Raw genomic sequence first — 25028 nt, 5'->3', positions numbered from 1 at the left:
GTGCACATGGAGACACCCACACAGTCAGTGCACCTAAGACCTACAATGCTGCACTTGTTGGTGCACTTGCACGGTTAAAATATGGGCCCTGGAGTTATAGGGAGCTGTTTTTCTATTATTTCTATGCCAATTTATGGATGTTTATCCATGAAGCACATGAGAGATCATCTGAGATCTTCAGGAAGTGTAAGTCACACTGAATCTAAAAATATGTGTATCATGGAGATGTGTTCAGAGGTGAGTGAGTTATGACTCAAATTGTTAGTTAATGCCTCACATCCCCTTCAACACCTCCAAAATCTCTTATTTAGATAGATAACTACTTTAATTATTTGAAGAGAAGATAATTTCTTTTGTATTTTGTACAAAGATCTAATCTATATGGATTCACCTCCTTGCCGAGGTCCTCTCTGATGACCTGCTGGATCTCTTCCATGCTGCTCTGGGGAGCTCGGCTGTGGAGCACTTTTAGTGTGGATGTGTACTCCTCTGGTAGGAGATAGTCCAGAGCACCGAGGTGCTGGCCCACCTTGATGAAAGTACCCCGATTGGCACAGCACAAATCTCGAAGACGCTCCGCTGAACGCCGATGCACCTACAGGTGATGGAACAGAGAAAAAATTACAAGTCAGAAACAGGATTAACAGTCTCAAGCTCTGCTAGGAAAAAAGAATGAATGAGGGAGTTCAGGTAGGCAGGAGCCGTTATAGTTGCTGTTTTATAAGCAAGTGTCAGGGTTTTGAATTTGATGCGGGCAGCAACAGGGAGCCAGTGGAGGGATATCAACAGCGGGGTGACGTGCTGTTTTGGGCTAGTTGAAGACCAGCCGTGCCACCGCTTTCTTGATCATTTGCAGAGGTTGGGAGACCTGCCAGTAAGGAGTTGCAGTAGTCAATGGATGATATTACGAGAGCCTGTACCAGGAGTTGTGCTGTATGCTCAGACAGGTAGGGTCTGATCTTCCTGATGTTATACAGGGCAAACCGACATGACCGAGTGACTGAGGCCACCTGAACTTTAAAAGTTAGTTGGTCACCGATCATGACACCCAAGTTCCGGGCAGACTTCGTGGGCATGAGTTGGGTTGATTTGAGCTGGACACTGATGTGTTGTATAGAGGGACTGGCTGGGATGACAAGGAGCTCCGTCTTAGAGAGGTTAAGTTGAAGGTGGCGTTCTTTCATCCATGCTGATATATCGGCAAAGCATGACAGGACCTGAGCCATGACTGTATGGTCTTCTAGCAGGAATGACAGGAAGAGCTGGGTATCATAAGCATAGCAATGGTATGAGAAACCATGGGAGCTGAGGACTGTGCCAAGTGAGGTGGTGTATAATGAGAAAAGAAGGGGACCAAGTACTGACCCTTGGGGAATGCCTGTGGATAAGCTGTGAGGTTTGGACACTTCACCCCTCCAAGATACTCTAAAATATCTCCCTGAGAGGTAGGACGTGAACCAGTGAAGGGTGGATCCTGAGATACCAAGCTCAGTGGCTGTGGAGAGGAGGATTTGATGGTTAACTGTATCAAAGGCAGCTGACAGATCCAGCAGCAAAAAGGCTGAGGACTGACCAGCAGCTCTAGCTGAGAATAGTGATTCCATAACCAACAGTGCAGTCTCAGTAGAGTGACCCTGCTTTAAGCCAGACTGATTCGGGTCGTACAGGTTGTTCCCAGAAAGGAATTCAGAGATTTGGTTAAAGATTGTACACTCAAGTATTTTTGATAGGAAGGGCAGGAGGGAAACCGGTCTGTAGTTTTCAACCTGGGCTGTGTTGAATGTAGGTTTTTTGAGCGGCGGGGTGACTCGGGCTTGCTTAAATGCGGTGGGGAAAACACCTGTTACAAGTGAGGAGTTGATGATGTCTGTGACTGCAAGGTTAAGTGCAGGAGAAATGTTCTGTAGCAGGTTGGATGGTATTGGGTCCAGTGGACAGGTAGTGGGACGAGAGTCTAGCAGAGGTTTGGAGATTTCCTCCTCGGTCAGAGGAATGAGGAGAGTGTGGCCCTGTTAGCTAGCAGCTATAAACTGAGTTGGTCAGGCTCAGAGAACTGGTTACTGATGGCAGAGACCTTATCAGTAAAAAATGAGGCAAAGATGTCTCCAGTGAGTAGAGTGGAGGGTGGAGGAGGAGGCAGATTTTCCGCCCGTCTGTGGCGCCACAGGGCATCACGATGTTAGGAGATCCTGATAGTCACTGAGGTCAGTGGACTCTCTGGATTTATGCAATTTTCTCTCTGCTGCTCTGATTTCCACCCTTTGCTCTCTGATGACTTCAGTGAGCCATGGACTGGGGGGTTGATGTGAGCAAGTTTGGATGTTAGAGGGCAGAGATTGTTAAGAGAGGTGGCTAGTGAGGAGCAGAGTGTGTCTGTAGCCTAAATGAATGGGAGTGAGGAAAATTCACTATGAGGAGGCAGGGTAGCCAATTGGAAAGTTGAGTTGGTGTGAGGGGCCGGATGTTGCGGTAGAAGGAGACCATTTGTGGAGGAACATGAGGATGTTCTGGTAAGGTGACTGTGAACTGAATATAGAAGTGGTCAGACAGATGTAGGGGAGTGACAGTCAGATTTGCTGTGGAGCAGTTCCATGTCAAAATCAGATAAAGATTGAAAGAGTATTGCCAGCTTTGTGTTTGGGAGGGGTGGAGACCTGTCTTGAGGTCAAAGGAGGACAGAAGTGACAGGAAGTCAGCTGCTTAGGTTTTGTCAGTATGGATATTCATGTCTCCCATGACTATCAGTGGTGTGTCGTCATCAGGCATGGCTGAGAGTAACATGTCAAGTTCGACAACAAAGTTCCCCAGTTGACACCCTGGTGGGTGGTATATGACAACCACAAACAGCTTAACAGGAGCAGTGACTCTGCATGGTATTCAAAGGAGGAGTTGATGTTAAGTGGTGAAAAGCTTAGTGAATTTCCAGTGTTTGGAAATGAAGATCCAGGTTTCGGTCAGGGCTAATACCTGAATGTCTGTAAGATTAGCAAGTACTTGGATAATACAGCCAATTGGCTATTTCATAGACCAAGAGTAAAGGAGGACTGAGTAGAAGAAGCTTTTCTGACTGAAATGAGGTTTTCAGGGTTGCACTGTCTATGACAGGTGCATTTTTTTTCGAAAGCCTTGGATTACAGGGATATCTTTGTAGCACATGGTGAGAGAGGCGAGTTAAGTGAATAGATAGTAGAAAGGGACTCACAGTTCAGTGTCCTCACCCGGTGGACTCACGCAGGTAGATTCACAGGTCTTTAAACAATTCGGTCTTAACACAATAAGGGCTCACACACAGGGGCTGTTGCTTCTGCTGATGCTACAGCACAGTTTATGTTTAAATAACAGGAAGTATCACGGCAGAACCCACCCCTTTCAGATTTTCACAGCAAGGCAACAATAGAGGGTGTGAACCCTGTTAGTGACCCACCAATTGAAACTCAGAGAGTGAAACCAGAAAGTGCTCTTCTCCAACAAAGCCAGACAACAGCCTGACAACAGCTACAATCACAATCAAACTCCAAAATAAAGTTTCAAAAACACTCACCAACCAACTATGGCCTATGTTCTAGTTCAGAGCTTGTGTCAGAACTCGTGTTGCTTGTAAACATTAGCCACATCTTGGTATCAAAATGGCAGCTGCGCTCTGACCTTTTGATTGATACTTCACTTGACCCAATAGGAGCTTCCATGTCCTGTCCACAGCTTACAATAGCCAACGAGAGTCCGCGTTGAAAGGAGGTGCCTGCCCCTCTTCTTTTGTGTAGGAACAGATTCTGCCGGTGACTGGCGCTTCAAATAGCCAATGAAATTCCAAAAATGACCATATGATGCTTGATTGCTTTTTATAAAGCCACAACATGGAAATTACATAAATATAAATAGCTTGCTGTGATTCACTTTTTATATGAACTGCTTTTCCACCATAGCACTTGTTTTGACTCTTTTATATGCATCTTTTTATATGCATTATTTGTTTGGTGTATGGTGACTATAAGTGTAGTCCATTTACCATATCAAACTTTTTCAAAATTCACACAATCCCTTTAAGAGAAAACACTTATACCACACTGAAATACTACTAGTAGTAAAACTCTTGCAATCCCAACCTTACTCAAATTAAAGTCTGTAACTATCATACCCCACTCTCCCCTATCTAATCATCCAAAACATGTACTGTATTAGCACCACTCACTCTATTAACACACAGTATCTGCATTATTTGTTTGGTGTATGATGCAGTCCATTTACCACATCAAACTTGTTAAGACTCCATGCTGTGGCCCCATTGTGTTTTTCAGCTAATAAGTCACAGCTATAGGTCATCTGCAGGCATCTGTTCGCAAAAACATATTTAGGCAGAAATAAAAATCTTATACTTCAGTGTGTACGTCTTTCAAACTATGTACAGTTATGGTTACAGACTCTCTCCACCTCCCTACACACATATTTTGGTTGTAATTCATTCAAAGAGGCAAAACACACAATAAACAAAGTTAAAGATGATTTGACTGATAGCATTATTTTTCTTTTTTCAAATTTTCTATAGAGATTGCGATAATATCGTCATTATGAACTCTTTTGGCCACGATAATTGTGTTGTGAAAATCTGATATCAAGACAGCCCTATAGTCCAGTAATAGGAATTTAGAAGTTATTAAGTAATGTGTGGAAAAACTATTAAATGCTCAATTTCGATGCCATATGTCAGAACAAGGTCAAGGGTGTTTGTTAAAACAGTGAGTAGGTTTATTTACACTCTGAGAGAAGCCAATTGAGTCGAATGGTGAGATAAACACAGTGCTAAGGCTATCATTATCAATGTACACATGAATATTAAAGTCACCTACTATAATTACTTTATCTGTGCTAAGGACTAGATCTGATAAAAACTGAGAATTCAGATAAAAATTCAGACTACGAGCCAGGAGGACGGTACACTATAACAAATAGAATTGGCTGGGAAGTTTTTTAAGTTGGGTGTGAAAGACTGAGAATGAGGCTTTCGAATGAGTTATAATTAAGTTTAGGCCTAGGGTTACTTATTAGGCTTGAGTTGAAAAAGGCTGCAACTCCATCTCCTTGGTTGGTGTCTCGAGGAGTGTGAATAATAATATGACTTGGGGGACTGGATTCATTTAGGCTGACATATTCTTCATGACACAGCCAGGTTTCAGTAAGACAAAATAAATCAATATAAAAATCTGAGATTAGATTGTTTATTAATATGGCTTTAGATATCAGATCCACATTTAATGCTCCTATTCTGTTGTACTACTGCATTAGTGGTGTTTATTGTTTTTAGATTTTATGTATGCAGTCCCTCCTAATCAGACCAGGTCTTCTCCAGAAAGTTTGCCAATTGTCTATGAAGTCCACATTGTTTGCAGGACACCACCTTGTTAACCAGTGGTTTAATGATGACATGCGGCCAACATTGTCTTTGCATACGTACACACCAACTCAACATTAATTTTGACCTGAGTTATCTTATGTGCAATGTTGACTTTCTGACCTGATAGAACCAAATATTGTCTAAGCAAGGGTTCCATGAATACGCTCAGGACATTTCATGGCAATATACAAGCTGAGACAGCCCTCTCAAGAAAAATTACAGCACACACACATAGAGTTCCAAAGCAGGAGATTCTCATAGAATAGTGAAAAGGTGTAGGGAGACGGTCAAGGATTGACGTGCATACTACAACGTTGAGGACCTGGAAAGACTGGGATTCATACCTAGTCTACAGACAGTCAACACTGGCTTCTCTTAAAGGTTTTATATATAGGAATCAGAAATTCCTTCTCCTTAGTGATATCTGTGGCTGTTAAATTAACTGCAGTCAACATCCTAGCGCTTGCGGTGCAAGACTATTGCAGGTGATGTCTTTTTCCTTGCTTACACTTCACATAAAAGATCTCTAACGTTGTGTTTTGCACCGTGTTTCAGCAAAGCATCCCTCACTCCCAGTCAGTCAGCCCCCCCTCTGTACATGTGCTCGCTCACACACAAACACACACACAGAGGATCCTACTGCACTTTGGCCGCTGCCTGGTGTGAGCCAATCTGTACACCCAGCTTGCACAAATATGCGTTACCACCCTCACCTGACCCAACCCACAAACCACCAACTGGCAACTTTTTTTACTGTGTTTACTAAACACTCGTAGGCTCAGTGAGCTGTGGCCAGGGAGCAATGCACTGCGGTTGGGGAGCAGCACGCTATGGCCATGCAGCAACAAGCTGTAGTCAGGGAGCAATGCACTGTGGCCAGGGAGCAACAGGCTGTCTGGGCAGCAATGCGCTGTGGTCAGGGAGCATCACGCTGTGGACAGGGAGCAACTTGCTGTGGCTGGGGAGCAATGTACTGTGATTTTGATGTGAAATGTGTGTTTATTACAACCTTTGGACTACCAACAGGAAAAACAAAAGGGGTAAGCTATGTTCTGCTATCGCTCTGGAGCTGGTTTTCTGCTCCTTTGCTGAAGAAATAATGTTTTAGCTGTGTGTGCTCAGGAGTGGGTGACTTGTCATTGTGGGGGTGTTTTGTTGTGAAATGTGTAGTGGTTGATGGAGGCAGCTAGCTGCCTCATTAGCTGGACAACTAATATCTGCAGGGTGTTTCTAATCAGATAGCACTGTTCTTGTTGTGTTGTTGTGTCATTATGCTGGTTGCTTGTTGACATTAGTGGGAGAGAGGCAAGGCACTTGGGAGTGCGCAAAAATGTCACTTCTGTTGGATTTTTGTGGGAAATCCGGCCCACGTCTTCCACATAGAAATTGGTCCACAGGGTGTTACAGACAACCCAGAAAGTTGGGGAATGTCTCATTTTTCACATTACATTACTACTCGTAACTCACTGGCAATATAAACGATTAAGACATGTAAATTGCTTCACAATTCTACATATAGAACCTTTAACCATGGAATCTACTTATTCTAAACATCGCAACAATCTTTTCCTAACATTAACCAAATAATTCTTTTATTTGCATTATCTAAACAACAGCAACAATATTTTGAGAGATGAAACTGAATGCTTCTCCATGTTTAGTTTTGACTCTCGGGACAGAAAGCAGACCTGTCCCAGACAATGTGAGAGGTCTGGATGGTTAATAACGTAGCAGCAGATCAGAAATGTATTTTGGCCCTAAACCATTCAGTGCTTTATAAACCACAGCAGCATTTTAAAATCAATTCATTGACAAACAGGAAGCCTTTGTCAAGATCTGAGAACTGGAGTGATGTGACCAAATCTGATCTTAGTGAGGACTCAAGCAGCAGTATTCTGAATCAACTGAAGCTGTCTGATCAATTTTTGAGAAAGATAGCATTACAGTAGTCTATTGAAGATAAACACATGGACAAGTTTTTCCATATCCTGTTGAGACATAAGTCCTTTAAAGTCTGTGTAAAGGAAAATCTGAGATTTCTTTTGAAACACATTATACGTGTTAGAAAATAATTGCTGAAAACATGTGAAAAGACTGTGAACTTTGTAGTTCTGCATTGTAGAGTTAGAGTGTTAATCTGTTTTTCATCATTTCTGTGTTCAGGAGTTTTTGGGCTGGCCTGAAATGGTAGATCAATGACGTGGGGGGGTACTAGCATGACCCTTATCCTAACACTTAGCGCCTTAGCATCAGCTGGGTGTCTAATCTGTTGTTTGCTTATGGCAGCATGCAGTTCTTTCATTGCAAGCTTAGCTTTAGCATCCGGGGAATGTATGCTGCAATCACAACAGTAGATGTAACTCTCTGGGCAGATAGAAAGGTCTACACTTAACTTTGAGATATTCTAGGTTAGCAGAGCAGTGCCTCTCGATAATGGCATTGTTTTTCCACAATTTTGAAACCTAATTTATACACTTGGCGAGTCCACTACATCAAGATTTCTGGCTTGGTTTGTGGTTTTTAACATTACAAAATTGAAGCTGAGCACTGACTTCTTCTTTAGCTCCAAAAACAATTACTTCAAATTTACCTTTGTTTAATTGAAGAAAAATTTGGCACATCCAATCATGGATTTGTTCAATGCACTTACTCAGTGCTTGTATTGGACCATCGTCCCTTGTGATATGGTTATGTAAATTTGTGTTGTCTGCATAATTATGGTAAGACATTTTGTTGTTTTCCATAATTTGAGTGGGAGCATGTAGATGTTGAACAGAAGAGGCCCCTGAATGGAGCCTTGGGGATCTCCACATCATTATTGTCTGCTCAGATGCACAATTACCTATAGACACAAGGCAGTCCTTGTCCCTGCACAGTACTGAGCTGGTTTGAGTCTTACCAGCTCACTGGTTGCCGACTGTGTTTACTGATACTGAGTCTTTTTGCTGCTCTTAACTCAGTTAATTCTGCTATATTTCTCATTATTGTGGATAAATACCTGCTGCACATTTAACCTTATGCTAGTTCTACTCAAGCACTCTTAGCTCTCCTTCTTTTAGCGACTTTTCTTGCTGATCCTACAGTTGTTAGTTATTTTAGCTGTGCAGTTAGCTTAGCAGCTAACTTAATCTAAGCAGTTAACGATGGCTTCTCTCTCACTCTTGCTCTCATGCTCTCTCTTGCTCGATTTGTCATATGGTTAGTTATTCCTCTGTCTCCTTTAGTGATGATGGTATGTGTAATAAATATAGCTTATTTGCAGTATTGGAGGCAAGGACCAGTGAATTGGAAGTGTGGCTCCACACCATGGAAAACCAATCACTAGCTAATGTAGTTAGCAAGCCCCCAGTAGCCAGTGCGGACCGACCTAGCGTAGCTCCTACTCCCCCGGTAATTCCCGAGCAGCTGCAAAGCCAGGGTTGCTGGGTGACTTTCCAAAGGAAGCATAGCCCTAAGCAGAAGCCTATGGTTCACCACCAACCAGTTTGCGTTTCAAACAGGTTCTTCCCAATCAGTGACACACCCGCTGAGCAACAAACTCTGATTATTTGCAGCTCCATAGTGAGAAACATGAAGTTAGCAACACCAGCAGCCATAGTCAAATGCATTCCTGGGGCCAGATCGGTCGACACTGAATCACATTTAAAACTGCTGGCTAAGGCTGACCATAAATATGATACAATTGTTATTCATGGCAGCGGGAATGACTCCCAATTACGCCAATTGGAGGTCACTAAAATGAATGTCAAGTTGGTGTGTACATATGCAAAGACAACGTCGGACCCCAGGTTTTCTCTGGGCCCCTGCCAAATCTGACCAGTGATGACATGTATAGCCACATGTCATCATTCAACCGCTGGCTGTTGAGATGGTGTCCAGCAAACGATGTGGGCTTCATAGACAATTGGCAAACTTTCTGGGGAAGACCTGGTCTGATTAGGAGAGACGGCATACATTTCACTTTGGATAGAGCTGCTCTCATATCTAGAAATATGGCTGAGTTTATAAGTAGACCAAAGCCATGACAACCCAGAGTTGAGACCAGGAGGCAGAGTTGCAGTCCTACATGCGCTTCCATTAGAGCAGTTACCCACCCAAAACTACATAGAAACTGTGTCTGTCCCCTGACCACTTAAATCAATTAAATCTAAAATAAATAAAAGAGGAGTCACTCTCTAAAAGTATAAATATAAATTAACACCACCTCTAGAATAATACAACAGAATAGGAGAATTACATTTAGATCACTATCATCTAAAGCCATATTAGTAAATGATCTAGTCCTAGATTATGGTATTGATTTATTTTGTCTTACTCAAACCTGGCTGTGTCATGAAGAGTATGTCAGCCTAAATGAATCCACTCTCTCCAGTCATATTAATACTTACACTCCTCAAGACACTGGCCAAGGACGTGGAGTTGCAGCCATCTTCAACTCAAGCCTAATTATCAACCCTAGACCTAAATTTAATTATGACTCATTCGAAAGCCTTGTTCTTAGTCTCTCACCCAACCTGGAAAACTTTACAGCTGATTCTATTTGTTATAGTGTACCGTCCTCCTGGCTCGTAGTCTGAATTTTTATCTAAATTCTCAGAGTTTTTTTTTTAATCAAACTTAGTACTTAGTGCAGATAAAGTAATTGTAATAGGTGATTTCAATATTCATGTGGATGTTGATAATGACAGTCTTAGCACTGCATTTATCTCATTATTAGACTCAATTGGCTTCTCTCAGAGTGTAAATAAACCCACTCACTGTCTAAACTACACCCTCAATCTTGTTCTGACTTATGGCATCGAAATTGAACATTGGATAGTTTTTCCACAAAATCCTATTTTATCAGACCATTACTTCATAACTTTTGAATTCCCATTGTTGGATTTCACGCCATTAGATAAAAATGTTTTCATTAGATGTCTATCTGATAGTGTTGTAGCTCAATTTAAGGAAGGAATTCCATCAGTATTGAATTCAGTGCCATGTCTCAATACTACAGAGGACTCTTATGTTCATTTTAGTCCCTCCCAAACTGATAATCGTGTTGATAATGCTGCAGGCTCACTGCAAACAACACTTGATTCTATCGCCCCTTTAAAATGGAAAATAATAAATCATATGTGGTTAGCCCCGTGGTATAACTCTGAAACCCGCAAATTAAAGCAAATATCGCGAAAATTTGAAAGGATTTGGTATTCCACCAAACTAGAAGAATCTTGCTTAGTCTGGCAAGATAGTCTTAAAATATATAGGAAGGCCCTCTGTCATGCCAGAGCTGCCTATTACTCATCATTAATAGAGGAGAATAAAAACAGCCCTAGGTTCCTTTTGAGCATCTGGCCAGACTGACAAAAAGTCATAACTCTATGATCCATGTATTCCTATAGCTTTCAGTAGTAGTGACCTCATGAGCTTCTTTAATGATAAAATTCTAACTATTAGAGACAAAATTCATCACCTCCTGCCCTCAACAGGCACTGATTTATCTACAAACACAGGGACCTTAGAAACAGCTGTGAAACTTGATATATATTTAGACTGTTTTTCTCCAATTGACCTTCCTGAATTAACTTCAACGATTTCTTCATATAAACCATCAACCTGTCTCTTAGACCCCATCCTAACTAGGCTGCTTAAGGAAGTCATACCCTTAGTTACCACTTCTTTACTAGATATGATCGATCCGTCTTTAGTAACAGGCTATGTACCACAGTGCTTTAAAGTATCTGTAATTAAATCACTTCTTAAGAAGCCTACTCTTGATTCAGGCATTTTAGCCAACTATAGACCTATATCTAATCTTCAACTTCTCTCTAAGATCCTTGAGAAAGCAATCAGTTATGTGACTTTCTACATAACAATAGTTTATTTGAGGATTTTCAGTCAGGATTTAGAGAGCATCATAGCACAGAGACAGCACTGGTGAAAGTCACAAATGATCTCCTAACTGCATCCGACAAAGGACCTCTCTCTGTATTTATCTTCTTAAATCTTAGTACTGCATCTGACACAATTGACCATCACATCCTATTACAGAGACTGGAACATTTAATTGGCGTTAGAGGAACTGCATTAAGCTGGTTTAAGTCCTATTTATCAGATCGATTTCAGTTTGTACATGTTAATGATTAATCTTCCATGCACACAAAAGTTAGACACAGAGTTCCACAAGGTTCTGTGCTTGGACCAATAATATTCACCTTATATATGCTTCCTTTAGGTAATGTTATTTCGAAAGACTCCATAAATTTTCTTTGCTATGCAGATGATACGCAATTATATTTATCAATGACGCCAGATGAAACCAGTCAGTTAACTTAACTCCAAGCATGCCTTAAGGACATAAAGACATGGATGACCTGCAATTTCTGCTACTAAACTCAGACAAAACTGAAGTTATTGTACTTGGCTCTAAACACCTTAGAAACTCATTATCTAATGATATAGCTACTTTAGATGGCATTACCCTGGACTCCAGCTCCACCATAAAGAATATGGGAGTTATCTTTGATCAGGATATGTCTTTTAACTCCCACATAAAACAAATCTCAAGGACTGCCTTTTTTCACTTACGTAATATTGCAAAAATCAGGTACATCCTTTCTCGAAAAGATGCAGAAAAAATAGTCCACACATTTGTTACTTCTAGGCTGGATTATTGAAATTCCTTAGGCTGCCCAAACAAGTCTCTAAAGATTCACCAGCTGGTCTAGAATGCAGCTGCACATATACTGACAAAAACTAGAAAAAGAGATCATATTTCTCTCATCTTAGCTTCACTGCATTGGCTTCCTGCAAAATCCAGAACTGAATTTAAAATTCTTCTCCTCACCTACAAAGTGCTTAATGGTCTAGCATCATCATATCTTTAAGAGCTCATAGTACCCTATTATCCCACTAGAACACTGCGCTCCCAGAATGCAGGCTTACTTGTGGTTCCTACAGTCTCTTCCAGATTCGGTCCGGGGGCATCACCCTCTCTACGCTTAAAAATTTCCTTTTTGATAAAGATTGTAGTTAGGGCGAGCCAGGCTCGCTTTGGACCAGCCCTTAGTTATGCTGCTATAGGTCTAGACTGCTGAGGGACTTCCCATGATGCAGTTTTTTGTGCTTTCTCATCTCGCAGGAAACCCCAGGATCCGGCCCAAAACTTTGCAGTCCTGTTGGTGTCTTTCTCCAGCTATGGCTGCTGTTTGTTGTTGCTAATCACATCCTTATTACTATTATTGTTATTGTTGTTATTCTGCTTCTCTGTGTCTCCACCCTCCCCTCCCCCTCCCTCTTTCTTTCCCTCTCAACCAACCAGTAACCAGATTATGGTCTAGACCTGCTCTATGTGACAAGTGCCCTGAGATGACTTTTGTTTTGATTTGGCGCTATATAAATACAATTGAATTGAATTGAATTGAATTACCTGTCACGACAGGAACTGAGAAAGCTACCAGCACATTTGGCCCCAGCTTGTCCTGGGAATAGTCATAAGTGCCATTAGCCTTGTAGCCTGGACCCAGCAGATATAAGTTAGAGCTTGCTGTATTTTGTCAGTTTGTCTTGATAATTGGATGTGCTGTGCTTCTATGAGGCTGGGGAGACAGAGGATGATTGCAATGCCACCGTGGAGTGGTCGAGTGGGATGGGGCATTGTAACTGTGTTAAAAACTGGCTGAGCCAATGGTGGAGGTGGACGCCAAGGAGGGTTTAGGGGAGAGATAATGGGAGTAGGGTGGGGGAAGGGGCAGGGTGTAAGTTTGGCCCCAGTAGTCACCAGCTCTTTCACCTGGTCAGTGAACTCCAGGGTGGGTGGGGTGAGAAAGGGTGACTGGAAATGAGGGTGACCTGGATGGGGTCTGGGGGGATGAAGAAGGTGAATCCTCACAGGGTGGAAAATCTCCCTCTTGGCTCTGTCTCATGTTTAATGCTCTCTTCAGGCGGGGGCTGAGGTGGGTCTCTTTCAAGGTTTGCACCGCATTGTGTTATGTCTTCTTGTTTTGATTCCTCTTGTCTCTTGCCCTTGGCAGAGGGCCTTTAACACAGATGTCACTAATGAGAAGGAATTTCTGATTCCTACATATGGAACCTTTAAGACAAATTCCATCTGCCTTAAAAAGATGTCTACGGTCCCGGAAAAAGATGAGATTGTCAATAAAATGCACTGACTGGATGGTACATGCAGTTGAAAGCCATGTGTTCAGTCAGCAAGTCTCCTGAATCTCTCAACTCCTCTTCTGACTGGCGGTAGAGGGCCACTGATGAACAGCATTCAGAGAGCTGACTATGTTCAACAGATCAATAAAGTCTCATTTCAGTACTTCAGACTGTTGTTTCACAGCATCATTGGTACCTATTAGCACTATGATATCTTTCACAGTTGGGTGTGCAGCCACAATATACAAGATTCATTCTGCCAGGCCAGAGACCATATCCTTGGGAAAGCAGAGTATTTTGGTGCACTTACTGCACATCTTTTACAGCAAAGTCACCCACAATCAGAGTTTGGGTCTTTCTCTGTAGCCTTTTGCTTTCAGACTTACTCTCAGTTCTTACCCTGCTACGTGAAGAAGAGAAGGGCATCCATCCATCTATGTCATCTGACAGAAATTCAGGGTCCTGCAACACTGGAGTAAATCTGTTTTCAAGTTGTACACTTGGCTGGTGAGAAGGTTTGTTCATAGTTCTCCCTTTCGTAGATGTCTACAGCTGTGTCCTACTAAGAACAGGGGTTGAAGAAGTGCTCTACCTGGATGATAATGCAGGTCAGCCAGGCGCATCACAAATCTCAGTGCTCTGGGCTCTGCCTGTTACTCAACCTTCACATTTCAAAGGCAAATGATTTAATTTTAGGTTTTTCTCCAAGAGAGTTCCAGGGAGGACTACCACTTGTAGATTTATTACCTGATACACAGCCCTTCTGTTTCTTGGTAGTCTCTTTTGTGCTAATTAGCCTTGTGATAGCCTGCTGTTGTCCACTGTTTTGAGTCCATGGTAAAGTCCATGGCATTCACTTCCACGTTCACTTCAAACTGGTGGATTTTGGTTTCAAGCCCTGCAATCTTGTGTAGAAGTTTGTGAATGTTGTCTGTGGATAAAGGGGGTATCTTGCTGCGAATTAGCTTTAGCTAAGTACCACATTTCAAGTCACTGCTGTACAGGCTGCGCTTGTGTAGTACTGAGGTCATAAAAGTGTCAAAAAATATGGCAATAGCCTACTAATATATCTAAATAAATGACAGTCCCAATGATTTGTAAATAATCAGGAGCTGGTGCTCATAATTTCTAGAAACAAAAAGAAAATTAAAGCTGCAAGCAGCGATGATCGGGCCCTTGCACTCTTATGCATGTCTGGGCACAGATTAGTCGAAGGGCTTTTTTTGTAGGCATGCAGATGTGTTCAGGACTGGACTCGTATCAAACATTACACGAAGGAATTAAATATCATTTCCTGTGTCCACTATGTGGTGCTAGAGAACACTTTATGTTGCTGTATATCAACTGTAGACCACATCTTGAAAATCTGATGTGAATCAGATGAAGTTTGTCATATAAGGCAGACTTCCTCTTGGTAGTAGGTGGCACTATGACTGTGACTCAATATTGACATGTAGATGTGTTCAGGACAGGATTCTTATCAAGCATGAGAAATGTGGTGCAGACTGGACAATGTACATTCAAGCTACAACTTCCTGCTTCATGGCGAAACACCAAGTCTTCTTGGTGTGCCAGGGTGTATTACTAGCACAGATACTGAGACTGACTCGCCACAGTGTCCTCACACTTTCTGCCCCTCAGTGAAAGGAAACAACTAATAAGTACTTTGTATTTTTTCTGCAAAAAAACAACAAACGCACGTCAAAGTGTTTGGGCAAGATACTGAACCCCAATTTGCAATTTCCAACGGTTGTGCCAGCACCTTGCATGGTAGCGTGCTGCCATCGATGTGTGGCTGTGAATGGGTGAATGAGCTGCAGTAACACTATGAAGCACTTTGGATACAAATGCTATATAAATGCAGCCACTTACGTCTCTTATTTTCTGTGACTTTTTTTATGCTTTGCACAATAAATAGCATGATAGATATGGAAGAAATACAATACTAAATCATGTTTCCTGTCACTTTAAAATGATTTCTTGACTTCTTGTCACTTGTGTTTCAGCAATAAGGCACTTAAATCTAATAAACACTGATTTGTCCAGTAGACCATGAGCATTGATGAGGTCAACCACTGATTTTGGGTGATAAGGCCTGGCCTGCAGTCATCGTGTTGCCAAGTAAGCTCACTATTGTCTAAAATATAATTGTGTGCCGGAACAAAGGGGCCTAAGCCAGGAAGAACAGACACAGTAAAAAAATAAACCTTTAAAATTCCACAGGAGAAGAAACAAGAAATTAAAAAGAGTAAATAAAAATATTCATGTATACAGGTGAAAATTATTCATAATTGAACAAATAATATTGTGTGTGTGTGTCTGTGTGTGTGTGTGTGTGTGTGTGTGTGTGTGTGTTATGTTCCCATCCTGTCTGTCCCATGTGAACCAGCTGGAGGTGATAATGCTTATAGGAGCCCCTCTCCCGAGACCAGTGTAAATAAAAAGCCATGAAATTAGCTCTCCTTAACCTCTGTAACCCCGACAATACACACCATGGATACACCCCCATACACACAAACACAAGGCGTGCTCCCACAGGGCCATTTGACATGAGAGCCGTCTGGGCAATGATGACAAAGAAACGACAAAAAACAAGTCGCCAGAGATTACCAGATGAGCCTTCCTGCTTAAAGATGCACTAGGAATCCTCTAAAAAAAAACAAAAAAAACCAACAAAAACATCATAACCACCTACTCATGTCAGAATGGAATGGTAAAGGTAAAAGCTTTTCCTAACACATAACTGGTTTAATCATTAATGCGGTTTATCACACATAAAGTGCACAGGCACAAAGTAGATTTCTGGGTTAGATCTTGAATCCCTTGCCCACTTTCATGGTAAAACCTACATTGTATACCTCTCAAACCAAAATGACAAATTAGTCAATTTTAAGCCAATTCAATCCTTATATTTGCAGGATGATTAATAAAAATAATGCATTTTTCCCACTGGTGCCATGTGGAAAAAATAAACTTCTGAGAATTGTGATATAGTCATAATTTCACATTTAATCTCACAATGCTAGGAATAAAAAATAAAAGCTGAAAAAATGTCTTATTATAAAAAAAGAGAGACAATTATGACTTTAATTTCACAATTGTGACCCTGGATTATGAATTTAAGTAAATTATATAAAGTAGCCTTATCCTCATTCCTTCCATTTTAACTGATTTGCATTCTGACTGAATAAAAACCCATAAACCCATAAATTCACACAACATAATTCAGCACTGATGGTAATTTTATCCAAATTTTATCCTTCATACTTTTTAGGTGTTAAAAAGATAGAAAAAAAAATGCCTTGATAGTCCTCTGATTTCATTGTGCCCTGCACAGATTCAAAGCACCCAGTGCCTGAGGCAGCAAAGCAACCCCAAAACATCACTGAGCCTCTTCCATGTTTCACAGTAGGCATGGTGTTCTTTTCTTTGAAAGCTCAATTTTTTTCTGTAAATATAGGGTTGGTGGGATTTACCAAAAAGCTCTAATTTTGATTCATCTGTCCAAAGCACATTCTTCCAGCAGGATTGTGGCTTGTCAACATGCATTTTAGCAGAGTCCAGTTTGGCTTTTTTATGTCTCCCTCTTAGAAGTGGGGTCTTCCTGGGTCTTCTACCATGGAGCCCATTTTCATTCAGACAGCCACAGAGGGTGCGACTTGAAACTGTTGTACCTTGAACTTGAAGATCAGTTTAGATCTGTACTGAAGTTTTACTTGGTTCTTTCTCGACCATTTGAGCAATCTCGAGCCAATTTTCCTCTTGGAACCACGTCAAGAGATGTTGGACACAGTTCCATGGGCCTTAAACTTCTTAATAATATTGGCAACAGTGGTCACAGGAACATCAAGCTCTTTGGAGATGGTCTTGTAACCTTTACATTGACCATGCTTGGCTATTACCTTTTTTCTAAACCTGGGTTGGAGTTTACCCTCTATCTAAACTAGGGATGCACGATATTATCGGCATGTCATCGGTATTGGCTGATAAAAGCTCTAAAAAGAAATATCTGCATCGGCCATTTCGGCTAATTATGAGAGGCCGATTTGTTGCCATCTCCACCGCCGCCTGACTGTGCTTCCCTCCATGGACTGTTTCACCCTGACGGTCCCGGTGCTTCCTCTGCAGATTCCACTTCACTGAAGCTGCCCATCAGACCCACGGCTTCTTCCCACTTTAACCTGTTAGCCTCAGCTCTCTATGTGGATCCAACCAGAGCATCGAGCCCCGGTTTGTTATTCAGGTTAAACTGGGAAGAAGCAGTGGGTCTGACGAGCAGCTTGAGTGAAGTGGAGCCTGCAGAGGAAGTACCGGGACCATCAGGGAGAAACAGTCCGTTGAGGAGTTGCAAAGTTCGGCTGAACAGATAGGAAACACTTCGGCTGACAGGATGTACCGCTCCGTTTGGGGAAAAAAAATTATTCTTGGTTTATAACGGCAGCTGGCAACCAGCGTATAAGGTGCATTACCGCCATCTTCAGCTCCGGAGTGTGGACCAGAGATTAAATCCTACACAATTAATCCTGTCTGTCTAATGAACTCACTGAAAACTCTAGAGCTGCACCTAATACGCTGGTTGCCAACTGCCGTTATAAACCAAAAAGAAGAAGTTTTTTTTTTTCCAAAAAGAGTGGTACATCCTGTCAGCCGAAGTGTTTCCTATCTGTGCAGCCGAACATAGCAGCTCCTCGATGGACTGTTTCACCCTGACGGTCCCGGAGCCTGCGGAGGAAGCACCGGGACCATCAGGGTGACACAGTCCGTTGAAGGAAGCACAGTCAGGCGGCGGAGGAGAAGACGACATATCGGCCTCTCATGATCGGCAAAATTCACCAGTGCCGAAATTTCATTTTAGAGCTTTTATCGGCCAATACCGATGATGTGCCAATAATATTGTGCATCCCTACAACACAGTGTCATCTGGACCACCTGCCACCAACATAAACAACAAACAAACAAACTAGACTCTCCGCAAAATCCAAGAAAGAAACAACACAACAAAATGTTTTACAAAACTAAAGCCATACACAAATTGTGAAACTTACCTAGCAAAGCCACCCCAAATGTATTGTCCTTTCCCTCAAATCCACACACAGTCACACAAGCAAACAATAGCTTACCTGTACTACCTGTAATATGGAGTGTGTCAGTCAGTAACATCAGTAATGTAGGTGTGAACACGTGAACAATGAAGTGTAAGGTGTTGTGGAGTAATAAAATTAGAGTCAAACAAAAAACAAAAGCCTGTGGCTGCTGGCTGGGATGAGTAAAGGTGAGAGAGAGACACAAAACACTAGGAGATGACCTTTTATCCTATGGGAGCGTTAACCAAACAGACACGCATTGATAGTAAAATATCTTTTAATTTCAACACTGTTCAAGGTGAATGGTGCATTATTTTAATAAAATGCAAGGGTACCAATAATTTCAGCCTTGTCTATAAATACTGTGCAACCTTTTTTGCTGACTTGGCAGAACTGCTGTCTATAATTTGTATTGACTTTGACTGTATGGTTGTTACTGGTGATTTTAACATCCATGTTGACAACCCCCAGGACAAAGGGACTAAAGACCTGTGTTGTGTTCTTGATAATTATGGACTGACTCAGCATGTGACGGAGTCCACACACAACAAGGGGCACACTGGACTTAATCAGCTCCAAGGGTCTGAACATTTCCAAGGTTGTGGTGACTGATGTTGCTCTCTCTGAACTGGTAAGAGAAATCTCCATGGGGAAATGCCACACTGGTCAAAATAGAGAAAAGAGTGTCGAAAAGCTGAACACAGGTGGTGAAAAACAAATCTCCAGGTTCATTATGACATCTATAAAGAGAAACTTCACATTTATAATTTGGAACTGCAAAATGCAAGGCGGTCCTTCTCTGACGTCATCGCCAAAAAAAATAATAATGCATGTGCATGTCTCTTGCTACTGCCAACAGGCTAACAAACCCACCTGTGTCAGTAGCCTCTGAACTTCTGTCCACTGGGGCCTATAATGAATTTGCCCCCTTCTTTAGACAAGCGGTCAGTGCCTCTATATCAGGTACAGGATATGTGTTGTTCCTGTGTCCACATAAAATCAATACAAGTAGTATGCCACATTTTTTTCCAATAAACCACAAAAACCTGGAGGTCATTGTACAACATCTGAAATCATCCTCCTGCCACCTTGATTTTCTGCCTACAGGCTTATTAACAAACTCCTATAAAAATATTTCAAATTACATGGCCTTAGATCTTCTGCAAATTGTCAACACGTCTCTCTTCTCAGATGTCTTCCCACAGACCCTGAAAACTGCAGTCATCAAGCCACTAAAAAAGGAAAATCTAGACACTTTACTAATGAACAATTGTAGGCCCATATCAAATCATTGAAAGGGCTGTTATTCAACAGCTGACCAACGTCTTGGCACAAAACAACTGTTTTCATGTTTTCCAGTCAGGATTTCAACGACACCACAGCACTGAGACTACTCTTGTTAAGGCCTTCACAGACATCCACTTAAACAGTGGCAGAATTCCAGTCTTAGTATTACTGGATCTCAGTGCTGCATTTGACACAGTTGACCACAACATATTACTGGACTGACTGGAAAACTGGGTGGGACTTTCTGTCCAAACTGGTTTGAACCCTTCTTAAAGGACAGGGACTACTTTGTGTTTATAGGTAATTACACATCAGAGTGGACAAAAATGACATACAGAGTTCCCAAAGGCTCCATTCTGGGGCCTCATCTATTCAACATCTACATGCTTCCACTGGCTCAGATTATGGAAAACAACAAAATATGTTACCATAATTATGCAAATGACACACACATTTACATAAGCATGTCACCAGGGGACTATGGTCCAGTACAAGCACTGGGTAAGTGCATTGAACAAATCAGTGATTGGATGTGCCAGAATTCTTGATATAGTCATGGACACAGACCTGAATTTCAACAACCACATTAAGACAATTCCAAAGCTAGCTTACTGTCACCTGAAGAATATATCATTAATTAAAGGACTTATGTCTCAGCAGGATTTATAAAGCACTGAATGGTTTAGGGCTAAAATACATTTCTGATCTGCTGCTGAGAGGTCTGGATGGTTCATAACATTATGAACCATCCAGACGTCTCAGCTCGTCTGGGATGGGTCTGCTTTCTTTTTCCAGAGTCAAAACTAAACATAGAGAGGCAGCATTCAGTTTTTATGCTCCACATATCTGGATTAAACTCCCAGAAAACTGCAGGTCTACTCTCTCAGTTCTTTTAAATCAAGGCTGAGGACTTTTCTGTTTGCTGCTGCCTTTTATTAATTCAAATTTGAGGCTTCTGATTAACTTTTATTCTTCTGTTTTATCTGTATTGTTCTAGTTTAGTTTATTTTATATTTCCAATTTAACACTTTTTAAATTGTATTTAAATGTCTTTTTTATATCGCCTTGTGTTGCTTTTACATTCTGTCTTAATGCCTTTTATGTTTTATGTAAAACACTTTGAATTGCCTTGTTGTTGAAAAGTGCTATACAAATAAACTTGCTTTGCCTTACCTTGCACCTGATCATCACCATACAGTGGATGATACAACAGTATTATGATATTGTGACATCCAGTTTTGCTGTTTAAACAGTTTAAGCAAACTTAGAACTTTGAAAAACATAAAATGTGAATGCTTTTCTTCAGGATTTCTCATCCTGATGAGGTAAAATGAAAAATGTAGAGAAACAGTCAATCAATAACTATGTCCTTAATGTTTGACATGGTTTATAATGATCTCAGTCTGATTAACAAGTCAGTGATTTCAATTCCAAACTATAGCCTCTGCCTTCACATAGCCAGATCATCTTAAGTCATGTCAGTGCTATTTCTGGCAAAATGTGTTTGAAAGCTATTTGGGGGGCTGATCAGAATGAAAATCTGGCATCAGTTTGCCTATGGCTTGTAGCCTAATCATCAGAATCATCATCACTCCTCTCTCTCCTCTCTTCCAGTAATCAGTATGCTTTGTCCAATAGAGGCGGGCTCACAGCTTGAGGATGATGTCACCATGGCAATGCTGCTCACTGACAGCCTGAGAGGAAATCTACTCTGGGATAGGCTGATGCTGGCCACCACCCACCATCTCCACACATTCCCCATCCAATGAAATGCGCTGTTAGTGAATTAGACACATGGGTTAATTTGTGGTATAACACAGAGACACAGGAGCTCAGTGCAAAATGCCTCTGGGTATCTCTAAACTCATCTTCTTCACACAGTTGGCAAGGACAGTAAATAAAAGGCTGGAGCTGTGTGTGTGTGTGTGTGTGTGTGTGTGTGTGTGTGTGATGGTCCTATGCTGTATGTTTTGTGTAACAGATGTGAGAAGGTGAAGGACCGAGCAAATGATAGTAAGACAAAGGAAAAAGATGGATAGAGCAAGGGGACTGTGGGGAAATGAAAGGAAAATGGGAGGTAAGGAGTGAAGGAAGGAAGAAAAGACAGGGAAGAAATACATAAGGAAAACTATTGTGAAAGAAAATATGAAAATTTAAAAAAAGTTAAGGAGGAAGGATAGAATGTAGGAAGAAGAGACAGGAGAAAAAATCTAAAAAGAAGAATGATGAAAAGAGTGAGAGTCATAAGAAAGGGCGATGTGTTCACATATTTGTGTTCAGATCAGGACCCTTATGAAGCATGAGAAATTTGGGGTAGATTGGACGATGTACATTCAAGTTACAACAACTTCCTGTTTCACAGTGAAACATTAAAATCCAACACATCGCCACATCAAGGGTGTTTGATGAAAACTCAAGATTTTAATAACTTTTCATCACAAAGGTCTTTAGATGACACTGACCAAATTTGAAGTTGCTAGGTTAAATTTCTAGGAGGAGTTTGTTAAAATACAATGCCTGGAAATGGCAAAAACTGCAAGAAAATTGCACAGTAAATTCAAAAGGGCCAACTTCCTGTTGGACTTAGGGTATGGTTCCAAGAGGCTTTTTTATTCATGTCGGCAAGACAGACTCCTGATTATGCCAATCAGAGGTCACTAAAATTAATGTAGAGTCAGTGAGAGAACAAGAATGAGTGTTGGACTAACAGATGGTGGTTTATGTGTGCATATGGACCTGGGGTTATTAAAATTCATGCCATGAGTTTGTTTGATGTTATGTTTTTTAGTGCCATATCTATTAGTGATAACAACAGGAATTATTGCATTGTAAGAAACGTCAAAGGGTCCAAGTCCGGTGGAGAAAGTATTACTGTTAGATGTGGAACTAAAGCAATAGTGACTAAGACCTGGGGGATATCAGTCTCTGGTGGTCTGGTCAGGTAGACAGTTGTGGTCAGCAGATGCACTTGTGTGAACATGCTGTAATCCATATGAAATGTTGGTGCAGAGCAAACGGCTGTCAGTTCTGTTTAAGTGGAGCTTGTCTGGTCCGAATAGATGCCTCCTGTCCCAGAAAACCTTAAAATTGTCTGTAAAGCCCATGATGTGGGAGTCACAGACTGAGGAGCCTACCTTACATTGTTTTGGGATGAGTCGGCATACAGACAGGAAATGGTGCGGCTAACAGGTCTGTGGCATAGTCCATATTTCCTTTGTACACTCCATGTTTCATTGCAGAATTTATATCCCATTTCAAAACTATTATTATTAAATTCTGTAAATACATTTAGATTTTAAAAATTTCATTTAATTTTAGTACTACTTTGTTCATTATTATTATTACCTTGCTCTTGTTACATTTTTATTCTTCTATGTTGTGTTTGTGGGAGCAAATGCCAAGACACATTCTTCATAACTATTATTATTAAATTCTGTAAATAGATTTAGATTTTAAAAATTTCATTTAATTTTAGTACTACTTTGTTCATTATTATTATTACCTTGCTCTTGTTACATTTTTATTCTTCTATGCTGTGTTTGTGGGAGCAAATGCCAAGACACATTCTTCATATGCTTGCATACTTGGCTAATAAACAGATTCTGATTCGAATGTTCCCTGTTGCACTTGTAGAACTGTGCATGATGTCTATGTCGGAAATACAACTCCCAAAAAGCAACATCCATATCTGTTTCCACCACATAAGAAGCAAGTAATCCAGAAGGTGCTGGAATACATACTCCAAATTCCGTCTCTCCAAAGTCTGCAAGGGAGAAGTGATTTTGTGTTGACTATCAGAGGGTTAGCAGAATGACTAAGGCTTATGCTTTTCTCATTCATCCTCTTGAGGATAGCATAGGTCAAGTTTAGAAGTTTGTAGAGCAAAACATGTCACAAAGCTTGATCTTCTTAAAGGTTTATATGTAGAATTGTGAAGCAATTTACATGTATTAATGTTTTCTCTGTTCCATCACCTTAAAAAAACTAATGTTGATCCTCAAATTCTGAACAATTATAGACCAATTTCCAATTTTCCTTTTATGTTGAAATTACTTGAAACAGCTGTCGCTGATCAACTTACTATGTATCCAACAATCTTTTTGATAAATTTCAATTTCCGAAAGTTTGACCATCAAAAACCTTGGAGTCATTTTTGATTCTTGTCTGACATTCCAGTTTCATATCAAGGCTATTACCAAGACAGCATTTTTTCATCGTAGTAGTATCGCCAAAATCCGACCTATTCTATCAATGTGTGATGCTGAAACCATAATCCATGCACTTGTACCTTCCAGACTTGATTATTGTAATGTCCTTTTCTCTGATCTCCCTAGTTGTGCAACTAGAAGTCTTCAGCTTGTTCAGAATGCTGCAGTTAGAATCTTGACAAAGACCAGAAAATCTGACCAGATAACACCCATTCCGGCCTCTCTTCACTGGTCACCAGTGCAAGCTAGAGCAGATTTTAAGTTTCTTCTTTTAACTTATAAGGCCTTGCATGGACTTGCACCACCTTACCTATCTGAGCGGCATGCTCTCTTCGCTCTGTCAATACTGGTCTCCTGGTCAATTCTTCAGTTAACAAAAAATAAGTTGGCTTTAGAGCATTTACCTACCATGCCTCGTATCTCTGGAATGGCCATTACATGTTAAAGAAGCAAGTTCAGTTGAAACCTTTAAATCAAGACTGAAAACCTACCTTTATTCACTTCATTACAGCCTACCCTACAATTTAGTCAAGTCCATCATCTTTTTAACATGCCTTTGACATTGATGTTTTTAATGAGGTTGTTTTATTTTAATTTTTAATATTTTATTTGCTTGCTGTATGTTTTGTCCTATGTATTCTTGTTATTTGTAAAAGGTATTGGGACCATGCTGCATGGTGATTCTGCACTTTAAATAAAATTGACTGATTGATGAACGTGGGTGCATGAGCATTCAGCAGAGTGTCTTGGGGATTTGTGCTGTGCAAATCGGGGTACTTTCATCAAGTTGGGCCAGCACCTTGGTGTTCTGGACTATCTTGAAATAGATTAGATCTCTTCTAAATAATTAAAGTAATTATCTATGTAAATCAGATTTTCAAACTGTGTTGAAGGGGATGTGAGCCATGAGTTGCA

General features: G+C 40.9%; 1 protein-coding gene and 1 long non-coding RNA gene across 7 annotated transcripts in view; both read right to left on the bottom strand.

The window, feature by feature from the left end:
- The window catches only part of LOC137199226 (uncharacterized), a 348155-nt gene that overhangs the window by 112345 nt on the left and 210782 nt on the right, over positions 1-25028 (bottom strand). The gene's annotated exons all lie outside the window — the stretch shown is intronic.
- The window catches only part of adck1 (aarF domain containing kinase 1), a 138932-nt gene that overhangs the window by 67014 nt on the left and 46890 nt on the right, over positions 1-25028 (bottom strand). For all 6 annotated transcript variants that reach the window (XM_067614150.1, XM_067614145.1, XM_067614146.1 and 3 more), the window contains one exon: positions 392-595. In XM_067614150.1, the coding sequence (XP_067470251.1) occupies positions 392-595 (204 nt within the window). The remainder of the gene's footprint in view (positions 1-391; positions 596-25028) is intronic.

Source organism: Thunnus thynnus, chromosome 16 (assembly GCF_963924715.1).
Source record: "Thunnus thynnus chromosome 16, fThuThy2.1, whole genome shotgun sequence".
NCBI classification, from domain to species: domain Eukaryota; kingdom Metazoa; phylum Chordata; class Actinopteri; order Scombriformes; family Scombridae; genus Thunnus; species Thunnus thynnus.
This window is presented reverse-complemented; position numbering and strand designations above follow the sequence as displayed.